At 36.4% G+C, this 18,169-nt stretch overlaps 1 protein-coding gene across 2 annotated transcripts in view; it reads left to right on the top strand.

Annotated features, from left to right (window-relative positions):
• Positions 1-18,169, top strand: part of rhea (Talin_middle and talin-RS domain-containing protein rhea) — a 351,846-nt gene that overhangs the window by 311,772 nt on the left and 21,905 nt on the right. Inside the window, exons 26-29 of one of the 2 annotated variants that reach the window (XM_070105057.1) lie at positions 4,467-4,583; positions 7,740-7,925; positions 9,572-9,782; positions 14,663-14,704. In XM_070105057.1, the coding sequence (XP_069961158.1) occupies positions 4,467-4,583; positions 7,740-7,925; positions 9,572-9,782; positions 14,663-14,704 (556 nt within the window). The remainder of the gene's footprint in view (positions 1-4,466; positions 4,584-7,739; positions 7,926-9,571; positions 9,783-14,662; positions 14,705-18,169) is intronic. The other variant, XM_070105058.1, reaches the window with a different exon arrangement.

The following is an 18,169-nucleotide window of genomic DNA, read 5'->3' as shown; positions in this document are numbered from 1 at the left end:
AGGGTCCAGAATGAACAATGTAGGCATTCCTGGCACTAAACTAACATTTCCTCTGTTCATTAGTTATGTTTTGAGGCTTACAAATAAATTGCATTTTGATTTTTTATTCACATAATGAATTTTTATTCACACCAAAAAATAGAAGATTTACTGTTATGCAATACTGTAATAATTGTATAAATATCATCACAATATTTGTGAATGTATATTAGACCCACCAGCTGATGTGTATTAGACGTGTGAGGTCGTTTGTTTACTCTTGAATATCGGCAAAAATTTAACATTTCCGCTACTTTGAGCTCAGTTTCAAGCCATTTCCAATGCTAAAACCAATCAAAATCATCTCTATTTCTGTAATATGTCTTCCATTCTATCAAATGAGACCAAGAAATCGCAAATACAACTATAAAAAACATACGAAAAAACACTGCAAAGTTGCTGTTTTAATCGAAAAATCATGATTTCATTTTTTTTCTCTCATTATGCACAGTGTGCTGCAGGATCTGTTTTATGTGGTGCACACATACCACATAGATGTATTCTCTCATATCTAGGCCCAAATGTACCACTCACAGTTTATCAGAGTGAGCTGAGCTCATGGCGTAGATCTACGGTTTGGACCCTGAACATAAAGCCGTAGATCTACGGGACGGACCCTGAAAGGGTTAAGGAGTTCGAGAGTTTCGGTACTCTTGGCGCCTGGCCATGGGCCAGGCTGATGTTTACAAATTCTTTATTGTCATCAGATGGTAAACATCTACATTAATGAAATTTTGATTCATAAAATAAGTTTATTCATTACACGTATGCTGCCTTGTAATTAAGATAAGTAATATTTCATTCAGTATTTTTTTCTCAACACACTGGTCACAGACCGGGCTGTCGGGGTGTTGATCCCCAAAACCTTCTCCAGGTCTCCCACCGAGGCTGGGTAACCCAAAAAGAAAAAAAGTTTTTCTTTTTACATTTAGTAATGTATACAGGAGAAAGTGTTACTAGTACCTCGCTCCAGGCATTTTAGTCACCCCTTACAACATGGATGAGTACCTCACTCCAGGCATTTTAGTCACCCCTTAAAACATGGATGAGTACCTCACTCCAGGCATTTTAGTCACCCCTTAAAACATGGATGAGTACCTCGCTCCAGGCATTTTAGTCACCCCTTAAAACATGGATGAGTTACTGAGGAAGGATTGTACTCCACTTCCCCATGGAGATGATTCACTAATATCCACCATTAATATTTTAAAAGTGTAGCTTTACCAAGCCTTATTTTACAAAAAACTGCTTTAACAAAAGTGAGATATATGCATTATGGAACAAATTCCTTCAACAAATGCTTGATTTTGTCTAGCAAATTTCCGACTTATACATTTTATAGCTGGAGTAACAGTGGCATTTGTTTTTAAATATCTGGCAGCCTATATGAAGGTTACTTGTTATTTTCTTTGGATATAATGTTAGCTTACATTCTACCATATATGGATAATATGCAGAACATGCTAAAAGGGGATGGAAATCTCTAGCTCTAAATCTTTTGCACTCTTGTGCATCATCAGGAGCTATGCAATGTTGCAAGACAGCAACAGATTGGAAGGGAAATTCTCTGAGACAAGTCAGAAGGATCAGTGATACTTCCATTATTTTAAAATTCATCTGTCTGTCTTCCTAAGGTCAATGGGATTGTGTATTTCACTGATATTGGTCATATTTTAAATTAGTATGGCTTGGTGTGTTTAAAATTCTGCTAAAATATGAGATTTTTGACTAAATACTTAGAAGATATGGAAATTCTTTATCAGTGTGTAATTATTCACTATTTAACCCCTAAACCGTCCAAACGTAGATCTACGTTCACTTGAGTAGCACTCCAAATGTAGATATACGTTTTGTTTTACATTTGAAGGCATGTAAAATAAAACGTAGCTCTACGTTCAGAGCGCTACACGAATGAACGTAGATCTACATTTGGACAGTTTAAGGGTTAACCTGAGGATTGTCTAATTACAGCATTACTAATTAAAGAATTTTACATAACTTTGAACTCTTTTGAAATGCAGTGCAGCGCTGTATAGCCCTTGTGGTTTAGCGCTTCTTTTTGATTATAATAATAATAATTGAAATGCAGTAAGCTCTCCTATAAACCTTGTGTATATAACGCAGTTGAAAAAGTGGATTCAGAATTGAATAGCACGGAGGTCTTGTCACATTCTATTCAGTCTCGTTTACAAAAAAAAAAAAAAATCGTGGTATATGTATTTCACAAACAACCTGCGCATGAGAGAAACCTATGACATTATTTTTGTCCAACTTAACTAGTTATTAGTGCAGGTTATTTGTATATTGTTCCAGTTATGCTGTTGTTCCTTTTTATTCTTTAATCACAATATATAGATAAACTGTATATGAGAGCTTACTGCGGTAGCCCATATATCCACACCCGGTCCATCAAGGTGGTGCCATTGCAGGGGCCCCTATGGGTTTAGCACTTCCCCCTGAATGCAAAATCCACACCTGACAGTGGGCATTTCATGGGAATGTGTGTGTCTCCAGTGTTTATTGTGTGTCTTGATCCCTGTCTTCATGGCTAATATTCCTTATTGTGAAGTCTGATAGCAGTTCACTAAAGTCTGATTTGTGGACTGTCTTGTAGAAGAGAGATAGGTGCCGTGCAAGATTTTATCTATATTTTGCTGTGCAGAGGTTTATTTGCAATGAAAGCTTGAGCAACTGACTCACGGGTCCAGTGGATATCTTTATTAATGACAGCGTTTCACTCAGAAGCTTTATTGAGTCAGTTATTATTATTATTATTATAATTATTATTGGGAATGTTTAGGGCATTTTTATTGGGAAAGTTTTGGTCCTGGGATTGAATTAGGTCCTGACATCTAGTTACATCTTGGCATCAAATTAGGTCCTGGGGTCAAATTAGGCCCTGGGATAGAATTGGGCCCTGGGATGGAAAAAGGCCCTGGGCTGGAAGTAGGTTCTGGAGTCTAATTAGGTCCTGGAGTCAAATTAGAGGACCGAAACATTTCCAGACAAATTAGAGGACCGAAACATTTCCAGACAAATTAGAGGACCAAAACATTTCCAGACAAATTAGAGGACTGAAACATTTCCAGACAAATTAGAGGACCAAAACATTTCCAGACAAATTAGAGGACCAAAACATCTCCAGTAAACATGTCCTTATTATTGCATTTGATATCTTTCTCCACTGCGTGTAAGTATTGTATATAGTAACCCTTAAATATACAATAAATAAAAGACAAAATCCACTGGGTATATTGTACTTTGAACTCATTTATTTTGAATAGTTATTGTATTATAAATTGTGCATAGTACTATATTAGGTATACAGTAGAGTAACATAGTATTTTTTCTGAGATTTTTTGACGTTATTCTGATTTAGTGGACACGAGGAGAGTCCCTCTATTAGGCCACTATATCATTGATTTACCTTTATATCCTGATAAAGCTTCTGGATGGATAAAATGTTGGTGTTAATAGTGATATCCACCATATTTAAATGTCATATACAAGTGGTCCTTGACTTACGATGGTTCAACTTACGTTATTTTGACTTTACGATGGTGCAGAAGCAATTATTTTTTTAGATGAAATGAAGTAATTACCCATCTTGTAATTATGTGTTATCTACTTATGTAATTATATACTTATGTAATTATATGTTATCTACTTATTCAGTGACAGTAGTTTATTTACTTATTTAGCATGGCATATTCATATTAGACTTATTTTCGACCATCAATGGGTTCTCTGGGGAGGATAAACCTCCACACTCATAACAGAGTCAGTAAAACGTAAGGAACCAGGTACCGAGACTGGAAAGGAAAAATGTCTGGGTAGGATAAGTGAATATATCCTTTGTAAATTTGATTTTCTTTAATTTGAATCATAGTTATGAGTTCTGCCTTGGTAATATATTTTCAGCAGTCTTTTTATATTCTGGTTATTTAATATGTCTGCTTTTAAATCATATTGAAACGTAACCCCATCGTAAGTCAAGGACCCCCTGTACTCCACCTTTCCGACATTCACATGCTAAAACAGTTGTAGTGGAAGCTTGCTCTGCACTTGTGTCTTTTTCTCAATACTGTCGGCATTGTGACTTGTATCCTGTCATTGACTTGTTCTCTTGTTCATTTTGATGGAACGTTATGTAAATTTGTTGGCAGGAAAGTTTACCTTAAGAAGTTTTTTTTTTTTTATATTTTTGTGCAGTAGTTATGATGTTCCTGTTTTTTATTTCTCTTTCAGGTACAGTATTCAATATGCTGATAATATTTTGTAATTTGAAATAGAATAGCATAACTGTCATTATTACATTAGAGTAAAAATGTTGGTACAGAACAGTATACTGTATCAAAAATGTGCCTGCAAAATCATGTACAATATTTTAGTTTTAATATATAATAAATATAAATTCTTGATACCAGGTTATGGTGACCAATGTGACATCGCTCTTGAAGACAGTAAAGGCTGTAGAGGATGAACACACACGAGGAACGAGAGCTCTGGAAGCCACTATTGAGGCCATTGCTCAAGAAATTAGGGTAAGTCAAATTGTTTAGGTTTGTCACTTACATACAGGTACTCCTCACTTAATGACCGAGTTCCGTTCCTAAGAGTAGGTTTGCGAGTGAATTAGTCGTTAAGTGAGGAGCATGCTGTACTGGTAGTGGGTATATCTTTAGATATTATTTTAATGTCATCTTTGCCCCGTTTATAAGATTTTTAGTGTATTTTTAAATGTTTATACAGTAGTGGACTGTATATTGTAATAAGCAAAATAGAGAAAATCAGCTCTTATATACATTACGTAGGTTTACATACTGATTGGAGAGCTGGTTGTAAGCCCGAGCGGTCATTAAACAGGTAGGTTGTTAAGTGAGGAGTTCTGTATCTAATTTGCAGTAATGAGAAAAAATAAGGAATAATTTTGTATTGAAATGATACCAGAAATATACCAAGAGGTCTTGTGCTACAATATAATGAATTTTCAGGAAAACCTCACTTTGTATTTATTCTATTAAGGAACATTTCATTAACCCTTAAACGGTCCAAACAAATCGACGTTCACATTCGTAATGCTCCAACAGTAGATCTACTTTTTTTACACATTTTCAAATATAACAAAAAAAAACGTAGATAAATGTTTTTTTTACACGTTTTCAAATATAACAAAAAAATGTAGATAAATGTTTTTTTTACACATTTTCAAATATAACAAAAAAAAACGTAGATAAATGTTTTTTTTACACATTTTCAAATATAACAAAAAAAAAACGTAGATAAATGTTTTTTTTACACGTTTTCAAATATAACAAAAAAAAACATGGATAAATGTTTTTTTTTACACATTTTCAAATATAACAAAAAAAAACGTAGATAAATGTTTTTTTTACACGTTTTCAAATGTAAAACAAAAAAGAAGATCTACATTTTTTTACATACTTTCAGTTGTTGACAAAACGTATATATACGTTTGTACCATTTAAGGGTTAAAGTACTTGTTTATATAAATCTGCTTTGTTACAGTATAGCGTTTGTGCTCACCTCTGAGTCCACAAATAGTCTTGAAGAATGAGATGCTTTCGTCAGTCCATCAATCTTGATGGACTGACGATGTGTTTAGTCCATCAATCTTGTGACTGGCAGTGTGTTCAGTCCAACAAGACTGATAGTCTTGTTGGACTGAACAGTTGGTATTGTTGGACTGAACAGTTGGTATTGTTGGACTGAACAGTTGGTATTGTTGGACTGAACAGTTGGTATTGTTGAACTGAACAGTTGGTATTGTTGAACTGAACAGTTGGTACTGTTGGACTGAACAGTTGGTATTGTTGGACTGAACAGTTGGTATTGTTGAACTGAACAGTTGGTATTGTTGAACTGAACAGTTGGTACTGTTGGACTGAACAGTTGGTATTGTTGGACTGAACAGTTGGTATTGTTGAACTGAACAGTTGGTATTGTTGGACTGAACAGTTGGTATTGTTGGACTGAACAGTTGGTATTGTTGGACTGAACAGTTGGTATTGTTGAACTGAACAGTTGGTATTGTTGAACTGAACAGTTGGTACTGTTGGACTGAACAGTTGGTATTGTTGGACTGAACAGTTGGTATTGTTGAACTGAACAGTTGGTATTGTTGAACTGAACAGTTGGTACTGTTGGACTGAACAGTTGGTATTGTTGGACTGAACAGTTGGTATTGTTGAACTGAACAGTTGGTATTGTTGGACTGAACAGTTGGTATTGTTGGACTGAACAGTTGGTATTGTTGAACTGAACAGTTGGTATTGTTGAACTGAACAGTTGGTATTGTTGGACTGAACAGTTGGTATTGTTGAACTGAACAGTTGGTATTGTTGGACTGAACAGTTGGTATTGTTGGACTGAACAGTTGGTATTGTTGGACTGAACAGTTGGTATTGTTGAACTGAACAGTTGGTATTGTTGAACTGAACAGTTGGTACTGTTGGACTGAACAGTTGGTATTGTTGGACTGAACAGTTGGTATTGTTGAACTGAACAGTTGGTATTGTTGGACTGAACAGTTGGTATTGTTGGACTGAACAGTTGGTATTGTTGAACTGAACAGTTGGTATTGTTGAACTGAACAGTTGGTATTGTTGGACTGAACAGTTGGTATTGTTGAACTGAACAGTTGGTATTGTTGGACTGAACAGTTGGTATTGTTGGACTGAACAGTTGGTATTGTTGGACTGAACAGTTGGTATTGTTGGACTGAACAGTTGGTATTGTTGGACTGAACAGTTGGTACTGTTGGACTGAACAGTTGGTATTGTTGGACTGAACAGTTGGTATTGTTGAACTGAACAGTTGGTATTGTTGAACTGAACAGTTGGTATTGTTGGACTGAACAGCAGTTGGTACTGTTGGACTGAACAGTTGGTATTGTTGGACTGAACAGTTGGTATTGTTGGACTGAACACCTGGTACTGTTGGACTGAACACTTGGTACTGTTGGACTGAACACCTGGTACTGTTGGACTGAACACTTGGTACTGTTGGACTGAACACCTGGTACTGTTGGACTGAACACCTGGTACTGTTGGACTGAACACTTGGTACTGTTGGACTGAACACTTGGTACTGTTGGACTGAACACCTGGTACTGTTGGACTGAACACTTGGTACTGTTGGACTGAACACTTGGTACTCTTGGACTGAACACTTGGTACTGTTGGTACTGTTGGACTGAACACTTGGTACTGTTGGACTGAACACTTGGTACTGTTGGACTGAACACTTGGTACTGTTGGACTGAACACTTGGTACTGTTGGACTGAACACTTGGTACTGTTGGACTGAACACTTAGTACTGTTGGACTGAACACTTAGTACTGTTGGACTGAACACTTGGTACTGTTGGACTGAACACTTGGTACTGTTGGACTGAACACTTGGTACTGTTGGACTGAACACTTGGTACTGTTGGACTGAACACTTGGTACTGTTGGACTGAACACTTGGTACTCTTGGACTGAACACTTGGTACTCTTGGACTGAACACTTGGTACTGTTGGACTGAACACTTGGTACTCTTGGACTGAACACTTGGTACTGTTGGACTGAACACTTGGTACTGTTGGACTGAACACTTGGTACTCTTCTGTACCAACATTTTTACTGATGTTAATACCATTGTTTTCTATTGTTGTTATTATTTCTTGTAATTTCAGGCCTTTGATTCTGATGAAGCGCCAAAGACCAAAGCAACTCCTGAAGATTTAGTCCGCTGCACCAAACCCATAACCCACGCTACTGCCAAGGCTGTGGGCGCCGGCAACAGTCTCAAACAAGAGGATGTTATTGTAACTGCTAATATGGGCAGGAAAGCCATTTCTGACATGCTCACAACCTGCAAGGTACTTACCTATTACCTCTGACCATGGGTTCAAATCCCGCCCGTGGTATGGTTTCTATTACCTCTGTGTTGTACGTTCCACACTGCACAATGTCAATATTTAAAATATATTATTTGTAAAATTGCAAAAATTTCAGTGTGGCTCTTTTAAATTTGATTTTTCAAATTGGTTCTTTCATACTGAAAGGTTGGGGACTACTGCTTTAACCCTTTGACTGTTTTGGTCGTATATATACGTCTTACGAGTCAGTGTTTCAGACGTATGTATACTCAATAATTCTAGCGGCTTCAAATCAAGTAGGAGAAATCTGGTAGGCCCACATGTGAGAGAATGGGTCTGTGTGGCCAGTGTGCACTACATAAAAAAAATCCTGCAGCACGCAGTGCATAATGAGAAAAAAAAGACCGTTTTTTTGGATTAAAACGCCAACTTTGAGGTGTATTTTCGTATAGTATTTATCAATGTATTCTCACTTTCATGGTCTTGCGTGATAAAATGGAAGACATATTACAGAAATAGAGATGATTTTGATTAGTTTCATGATGAAAACTACCTTGAAATTGAGCTCAAAGTAGCGGAAGTGTTCGATTTTTACCAATGTTCAGGAGTAAGCAAATCACACCACACGTCCAATACACGTCAACTGGGGAGTCTAATATTCTTTCACTAGTGCACTTATATTATTTATACCATTTTTACAATAATGCAGTAGTCTGCATAACAGTAAATTTTGTATTTTTTTGTATGAATAAAAAATCAAAATAGAAAGCAATAGTAATATAAGAGGGGCCTAGAGACGTGACTAATGAACAGAGGATATGTTATTTTAGTGCCAAGAATGTCTACATTGTTTATTCTGGACCCTATTTTGAAATTGGCATCTTTTTTAATTTGCATGAAATTGGCCAAATTGCCAATTTCTGACCACTTATTTGGGTAGTTCAAATCAGTAAATGGGCGGTTTCTTGTACTCAACTGATAGAAAAAATGGAGTTCTAAAGAAATAGCTATGAATCTGGTCAACTGGAACAACGGAACTGGCAAAAAACACAGCTCAAAGTTGGCAAAATCGCCGATGTGTATGTCGCCGAGACCGCTAACTTCGCGGGAGCACAATACTGTGAGTTTTCAACCAAATTTCTTATTTTTGGTGTCATTACCATCGGGAAAAGATTCTCTGTCATTTTATAAGAAAAAATAATTTTTTTTCCCAAAAATTTTGTGATATAGAATGACAGTTTCAGAAAGGGACTGCGACAGTCAAAGGGTTAAGGGATTATTAAGCCCTACTGTACCTCGTATTCTCCTCATATAACATGTATTTTCTATGTAATATCTAACCATTTACATTTTTTGTTCCCATCTCTTGTACTCACTATTGTCCAGAATCCATGGTTGATGACCTGTGGATATTTGAGTTCACTCTCAAAACATTTATAAAAATCTACCACAAATAGTTGAAATTGGCAATTTCTAAAGCCATTAACTTCAGTTTACTATATGTAGTAGTGTCTGTGTTTCTTGCTTCTAGTAAGTAGTATTGTTTGCACATTCATATTAGTAAATTTTGGGATGATGCTTCTCAAATTTAAGATAATATATATATACAAATGTGAATGAAAACAGATTTTGTCTTGACGTTTAAGGCTGCAGCTTGGTGCGCTGATACCATTGAACTTCGATCAAAGGTGATGACCGCTGGACATAATTTGGCTGTACAGTACCGAGAGCTACTCCAGATGGTCATGCACCTTCTACACAAGTCAAGCCCAGAAGCTCGCAACGCTCTAAGCACAGTGTCTCGAAAGATCGCCCAGTGTGTCACAGACTTGGTCGCGACAACTGAACCACTAAAGGGTGAGAAAAAGAATTTAAATGAATTTTTTGGTGGCTTGTTGGATGATGTGAATATTTACGGTTTGATTTGGCCTGCCATTTGCTGTTGGCTTTTTTTTACATTAGATAGTCTTTAAAATCACTTCAGTTTGAGAATATCAAGAGTTTAGAAGGAACTGGATTGCTTGCCTGTATAAGGGAAAGAAGTAAACCTTGACTGGTGGATGGGTTATGGGCTCTACAGTTAATCCACATAAAATGACAAGCTTATGAAGCGCTTGTCTCATGCATGATGTTTGCCATTGGTTTAATTGCATGGTTTCTAAAATTGATGAAGAACCTTTGCATTGTTCACAGGGTTTGCATTGTAGTGAACATTAGTCAGCTTAGGAAAAATAGTTACTATGAATTTTACTCAGTCTAATAAGGATGAGATTAAGAAGTGGAAAATGAAAGAAGGATGTCATCCAAATAGTGTTTGATATCATATCTTCCTACATCAAAAAGATTGAGCGTTCAGTTGAGATGCCAATTATTTTAAGGATATTAGAATGCTAATCATGTTAACCATGAAAATTCCATTAAAGGTTGAAACATGTTTAAAAATTGTTCATATATTCTGACATGCATAAGAAAGGAGGAACACTGCAGTGGGCCTACTGGCCCATATTTGGCAGGTCTTTCTCAAACCCAAACCCACTTAGGTTCATACAGTATGTTATATGTCTCTGTAGAGGACAGCCTATGCTGAGATTGAGTGATTATTTTTTTATGTTGAATCACCAGCAATATGCTGCTGCAGCTAATATATCACAGCAAGTTTATTTTTTTATTAACACATCACATGACCCAAAAAAAGAAGAAACACTTTCATCATCACTCACTCCATCACTGTTTTGCCAGAGGCACACAGATACTGTACTTTAAAATCTACAACATATCTCCACCCATCCTTCAGAAAGCAGACACTGTACTTCCCATCTCCAGGACTCAAGTAAGGCAAACCAGTTTCCCTGAATCCCTTCATGAATGTTACCTTGCTTACACTCCAACAGCACATCAAGTCAAGCAGTTGTGTTGGTTGTAAATAATCACTTAGTAATAATACAATTACAAACAAACCGTGGAACGGACTCACTTGCCATGGGTTCAATCCCCGCCTGTTCCATGGCTTAATCTTTTAGTTTTTTCTCTCATGCTCGAAAGACATTACTCATCTACTAGGCTGCTTTAGTGGAATCAGTCTGCTTTGTATTTAAATTATCAATCACTCTTCCAAGGTAGTAGGTTGGTACACAGCAACCGCCCACGGAGGTACTACTGTCTTGCCAAGTGAGTGTCAAATGGAAGCCTGTAATTGTTTTATACGATGGTAGGATTGCTGGTGTCTTTTTTTTCTGTCTCACAAACATGCAAGATTTCAGGTACATCTTACTACTTCTACTTATGTCACACAACACATGCATGTACAAGCATGTGTAGTGTGACCTTGTTCTTGTCTTTATTTATTTCCTCTTTTCTCCATGGGGAGGTGGAACAGAATTCTTCCTCCATGAGCTATGCTTGTCGTAAGAGGCGACTAAAATGCTGGGAACAAAGGGCTAGTAACCCCTTCTCCTGTATATATTACTGAAGTTAAAAAGGGAAACTTTCGTTTTTCATATTTGGGCCACCCTGCCTTGGTGGGATGCTGTCAGTTTGTTGAAAGAAAAATAATTCACTCTTGTTTAGTATGGCAGATGGGTTATAGTAGATTTTGTGATGCATTTCTCAGTGTCCGTAATGCAAGGTATTTATAGTAGCAGAGACATAGAAGGCCGGCTTTTTCGTCCTCTCTAGTGTTTATCACATTAGTTTCCTTTATGTATGTACAGTATATGGTATATCAAAAGCAATGGAGCTTTACAGTACCATGGTATTGAAAGCAGCTGAAGTCCTGAGCAGTCCACTTGCCCAGATTTTTATCAAAATACTAAACACTTATAAAATAATTTATCAGTACCCAAGAAGAGTGGCAGACAGATGTTAAACTGTAGAATGATATTCCTGATAAATATCTCATGTAAAGTGATAAAGAAAATAAAAAATGTAACACCTGGAGACAATGGGCTTTTTCAAAGGATATGAGGAAATTAATGGTAATCAGACAAGAACATGGTGGACTGATTGCAATTTCCTAGAAATTAAGTCTGATGGCACAGACTTAAGTTACAGGTATGGTGCTAGCAAAGATCACAATACAGTAGACTCTCTTTATTCACTACATATTTAATTAAGGTTTAATCTTTCGAGGAAAGTAACTGCGAGTATTTTATCCCAGTAACGTCACTGCTGTTATACAGTGGACCCCCGCATAACGATCACCTCCCAATGCGACCAATTATGTAAGTGTATTTATGTAAGTGCCTTTGTACGTGTATGTTTGGGGGTCTGAAATGGACTAATCTACTTCACAATATTCCTTATGGGAACAAATTCGGTCAGTACTGGCACCTGAACATACTTCTGGAATGAAAAAATATCGTTAACCGGGGGTCCACTGTATACCGTAATCAGTAATTAGCAAATTGGTCTGCGGGAACTTCAGGCACTGTTGATATTCGGTATAATACTATCCTTTATTGGCTATGTTGTGCCCACACAGTTGGCTTTATCAAGTCACGAACTTTATCAAGTTTATGACTTGATAAAGTCCACTGTGTGGGCACAACAGTCAATAAAGGATCGCATTACACTGCATTTGTGTTTATTTTTCCATCGTGTTAGTATTTTACATGTTTTATTTCCATTCTGTGAAGTGAATGTGGTAACTGCAGAGCATAGAATATTGTTGGCATCACATCATGTAGTCTTGTAAGTTTTTAGTTGCTCTGTAACATGGCTATAATTATTGAAGTTCTGTAACATGGCTATAATTATTGAAGCTCTGTAACATGGCTATAATTATTGAAGTTCAGTAGCATGGCTATAATTATTGAAGTTCAGTAGCATGGCTATAATTATTGAAGTTCAGTAACATGGCTATAATTATTGAAGTTCAGTAACATGGCTATAATTATTGAAGCTCAGTAACATGGCTATAATTATTGAAGCTCAGTAACATGGCTATAATTATTGAAGTTCAATAACATGGCTATAATTATTGAAGCTGAGTAACATGGCTATAATTATTGAAGTTCAGTAACATGGCTATAATTATTGAAGCTGAGTAACATGGCTATAATTATTGAAGCTCAGTAACATGGCTATAATTATTGAAGCTCAATAACATGGCTATAATTATTGAAGTTCAGTAACATGGCTATAATTATTGAAGCTCAGTAACATGGCTATAATTATTGAAGCTCAATAACATGGCTATAATTATTGAAGTTCAGTTACATGGCTATAATTATTGAAGCTCAGTAACATGGCTATAATTATTGAAGCTCAATAACATGGCTATAATTATTGAAGTTCAGTAACATGGCTATAATTATTGAAGTTCAGTAACATGGCTATAATTATTGAAGCTGAGTAACATGGCTTTAGTACATGTTTGTAAATACATAGTGTAAACTATATAGTGGTGGTAGTAGTGCAATGAACTCTGGTTAGTATTATCACAACAATGGTAAACAGAACTGACATGTAGGTGAGAGAGATGCTTGTGCAACACTTGGGTGTCATTGTTGCAGAGATGTCTTGGTAACCAGTGGCTTTATCAGTCCAGTACTGTGAATAATTATGGGAGACGGTGGAAAACAAAAAGGTAGCTTGAGGTGATCAGTCCCTCAATCTTGGTAGGTGTTTGGCCCCTCAGCTTGATAAAACTGTTATCAAGACTGAGGGACTGATCACCATCAATTATTTCTTTACTCCTTCCATTACCTTCAGGTGTTATTCACTGTATTGGACTGATGAAGACACTGGTTGATGAAATGCCTCCAAAGTGAAGACACCCATATATTGCACGCATGTCTTTCTTATCAACACATTAACCTACAGAGAGACAGAATAAAAAATAGGTTTAAGAGACAACTCCATATTTTAGCCTCCAGTTGTGGCCCTCTTCAGCAGATCTCAGTTGGAGACCAAAATATACAGAACTAAGTTACTTAACTCTCTTTAATTTTGTCTCCATGTAAGTTTGTGTTAATGTTTATTTTAGGTTTTCCGGGTAAATGGGAATAATCCCACTTTAGCCTAAAATTAAGTATACGTTTTTAACCCTTAAACTGTCCAAACGTAGATCTATGTTCACATGCGTAGCACTCCAAACGTAGATCTACGTTCACATGCGTAGCACTCCAAACGTAGATCTACGTTCACATGCGTAGCACTCCAAACGTAGATCTACGTTCACATGCGTAGCACTCCAAACGTGGATCTACGTTTTTTTTATGTTTGAAAGCATGTAAAATAAAATGTAAATCTACGTTCGGAGCGCTATGCACGTGAACAGAGATCTACGTCTGGACAGTTTAAGGTAAAAGTAGAATGCATGATTCAGGTAATATACGTCAAATGCTGCCAAGTTCGGCAACTTTGATAAATGAAACAATTTTTAAAACTTGATGGAATTTTCAAATGGTAAAAATTACAGTATTCTTTTTTTTAATACATTTATTATCATGGAATATTCAGCTTTGATATGTAAGTTTTAATGAAGTATTGTGTATGGTACATCTGTTGTAATACATCTTTCTATTTTGTTAATTTTGGTTTCAAATATAGTATAGTTTAAGTGTTGGTTTTCATAGTTTCAGCACTTGAGGATCCAAGAAAATAACATTAAAGAATATTTTTCACATACCTTTTTTGTTTTCAAAATAACTGGAAGCATGAACTGCTGGACATCCATCACATTTTCCCCATCTTTATGCCCTCCCACAAACACATCTGACTGTATCCCCCCACAGCCCACTTCAAATGGCACGAGGCAGGCGTGAGTCCACCCAGTGGTGAGTCGAGCACATTTGTAGCCATGACATTTTATCATTTGTAGACTGGCACTGTGCATGTTCAACTCCCATATCTTCCGAAGTCACCTTCTCCAAACAACAGTTTTCCTAAATCCAGATCTTGTGATAATATTTTATTGTACAGAATAGATCAAGTTGTCCATGAAGACACTTTAATGTTTGATATATGAAAAAAGGTCTCCATGTGGAAGTGGAGAAGAATCCTTTCCCCATAAGCCATGCGTGTCGTAAGAGGCGACTAAAATGCCAGGAGCAAGGCGCTAGTAACCCCCTTCTCCTGTATACATTACTAAATGTAAAAAGGAGAAAAAAATTTGTTTTTCTTTTTAGGTCACCCTGCCTTGGTGGGAGACGGCCAGTATGTTAAAAAATTGTAAAAAGATGGATATAATTTCACAAGATCTTGGTTTTTACATGCAACCTTGCAGTTATTCATTTCTTTGGAATGACAACTCAGGTATATATAATTGCTTGAACACATCTACTTTTTACGTCTGACTTTTCTTTCCAGCTTTTGTACCATATATGGTAAGCACCTCCTGGCTACAGTGTAAGAAAGTTGACTTCTCTCTTTCAGCTTGGTAGAGGGTTGAACGCTGTTGCTTACTTGAATAAGTCATCAAGTTTGAACCAAAACATATTTCTCTGTGAATTATTTTTTTTTTTTTGTAAATAGGCAACTGAATCTTACTGAACCTTAATTTAAGATTTAATAATGATGATTTCACTTCATACTTTTATTCTAGGCATGAAAACTGAAGGTATGAAGAGCCTTGTCTATACCTGCTGTCTGGTGCTCAGTGTTTCTTACCTTCTTTGTTGATGTAAAATGTTCATTCTTCGGTTTAGTCTGTGTGAATTACACTTAGAGTGATACAGTGGTACCCCGAGTTTTGGCCATAATTCGTTCCAGAAGGCTGTTCGAGTGCCGTTACCAAACGAATTTGTTCCCATAAGGAATAACATAGATTAGTCCATTTCAGACCCCCAAAAATACACTTACAAAAGCACTTACAAAAATACACTTACAAAAGCACTTACAAAAATACACTTACATAATTGTTTGAGTTGGGAGCTATTCGAAACTCAGGGTACCACTATATATTCTTCCAAACATCTGGCATGACAAAAATCTAATATTTATTATTTTGAGAATGATTCCTTTTTCTTCGAGTAGTAGAATCTTCCTCTAACATTCGAACCAAATATTAATCTTTTTTTGCAGCTTCGTAGGGTAGAGCTTCTGCTCTCGCTTCAGTAGAATTTTGTATATTTAGTTTTATATTACTGAACCTGTGAAGGAATCGGTATATAAAAAAATATACACATACAAATTGTGTGCTTTCATAAAGACCTTTATATATGTACACAGATAATGTGCACATACGAAAGAGAAACTTAGGACAACGTTTCAGTCCGTGTTGGACTGAAACATCATGGTAAGTTTCTCTCTCCTATGTGCGGGTTATTTGTGTATTGTTCCAGTCACGGTATTGTGCCTTTTTGACCTTTAGATGTATTTGTAATTTCAAGCTGTTTATTGTAGTTATGTCCTTTTACGAAGATCATTTTTTTAGCACTATTAAGGTACTGAATCACTATTTTTATATGTATTTAATTTTTTTTTTGTATTCAACAACCCATTTTTGGATAATTCAGTACACAAAAGTTCATCAAGATCTTTGCTTCATATCTGAGGTACAGTGGAACCTCAGTGTTTAAACTTAATTGTTTCCTAGGTGGTGTTGGAACTGCAAAAAGTTCGATGTGGGAAACAATATTTCCCAGGCTTTAATTATCAGCCTCACTCACTGGAGGATATTGAACTGGCTCTTCCAAAACTCTCTGAGAGTCAGGTCAGTGTCAGAGATCACTTCAAAGCACTTTTGAAACAGGGCTTTGAAGTGACAACTGACTCTTCTGAAACTCTCCGAGAGTCAGGGCGGTGTCAGAGGTTACTTCAAAACACTTTTGAAACAGGGCTTTCCCGTAAAGTTTTCTCACAACTGAATTTTTAACAAGCCGGCACGTTCAGACCCCAGAAAAAACGTTTAAAGACTGGCTTAATTTTTTCTAAACAAAACTGTTCGGACTCTGGTTCGATCAAAGTTTGGTACGTTCCAATACCGAGGTTCCACTGTATTTATAAACAGTATTGGTATGGTATGCTATTTTTTTTTGGTTGAGGGTATGGAAGGGTCAGTGTAATTTTACTCAGTGTCTGGAGATATCACTTCAGAGTTGCTATTGTCCATCAGATTCTTGTAATATATTTCAGTAGCAAGCAATGCCCTGGGTAATCTCAATTGCTTAAGAAATTGTTTTGCTTCAACGGAATTTAGGATCTTTCAGTATTTGTAGAACAATTTAAAAAAGCTTCGGATAAACTGGTTTGGTTCTCACATAGACTGACTTGGGGATCATACAGTATTCTGTATGAAGTTAGATTGACCTGGGGATCATACAGTGTATAAAGTTAGATTGACCTAGGGATCATACAGTATCTATAAAGTTAAGATTGACCTGAGGATCATACAGTGTCCTGTATAAAGTTAAATTTACCTGGGGATCATAGTTTCATGGACAAATTCAGATTGACCTGGGGATCATACAGTCTCCTTACCTGTATGAAGTTAGATTTATCTGCCCACCAGTTTTAGAAGTTGGTGAGGTATTGCACATAAAATAATTGTGTTAACATTAATTTAAAGATATTAGCTTAATCTGAAAGTAGATCTAAATATATAGAATTGAATACTATATATCTTGAATTCAGTTTTTATTGATTTTGATCTTCTTATATTTTACTGAATTAAAAATTAAAAAATAATTGTATTAAAGACTGTAGTAAGTTAGTAATTTACATTATGTATGATCTAAATTTAATCTATTAAATAGGCTTATAGAGTTAGTCAAAAGTTGTAATACTTGTAATGGTAGATAACAGATTATGGATATTCATTCAGGATTGGTCGCCCTCAGAAGCTGACACAACTCAACTGGTTTATTATATATATTCACGAGAAAGTGCTCGATCTGAATGAGTTTGCTATAGTTTTCTGGCATTTTGTGATGTATCGAAGACACTGCAGTATCTTGTTATATATATATATATATATATCTGGAGTTTATCTGGAGAGAGTTCCGGGGGTCAATGCCCCCGCGGCCCGGTCTGTGACCAGGCCTCCTTAGGTCAGTGTCCCAGGATGCCACCCACACCAGTCCACTAACACCCAGGATGCCACCCACACCAGTCAACTAACACCCAGGTACCCATTTTACTGATGGGGAACATAGACAACAGGTGGAAAGAAACACGTCCAATGTTTCTACTCTGGCTGGGAATCGAACCCAGGCCCTCACCGTGTGAAGCGAGAGCGTTAACCACCAGGCCACCAGAGCCCATATATATATATTATATATATATATATATATATATATATA

The sequence above is a fragment of the Cherax quadricarinatus genome, chromosome 96 (genome assembly GCF_038502225.1).
Source record: "Cherax quadricarinatus isolate ZL_2023a chromosome 96, ASM3850222v1, whole genome shotgun sequence".
NCBI lineage: Eukaryota > Metazoa > Arthropoda > Malacostraca > Decapoda > Parastacidae > Cherax > Cherax quadricarinatus.
Note: the sequence above shows the minus strand (reverse complement) of the source record. Positions and strands in the feature narration are given on the sequence as shown.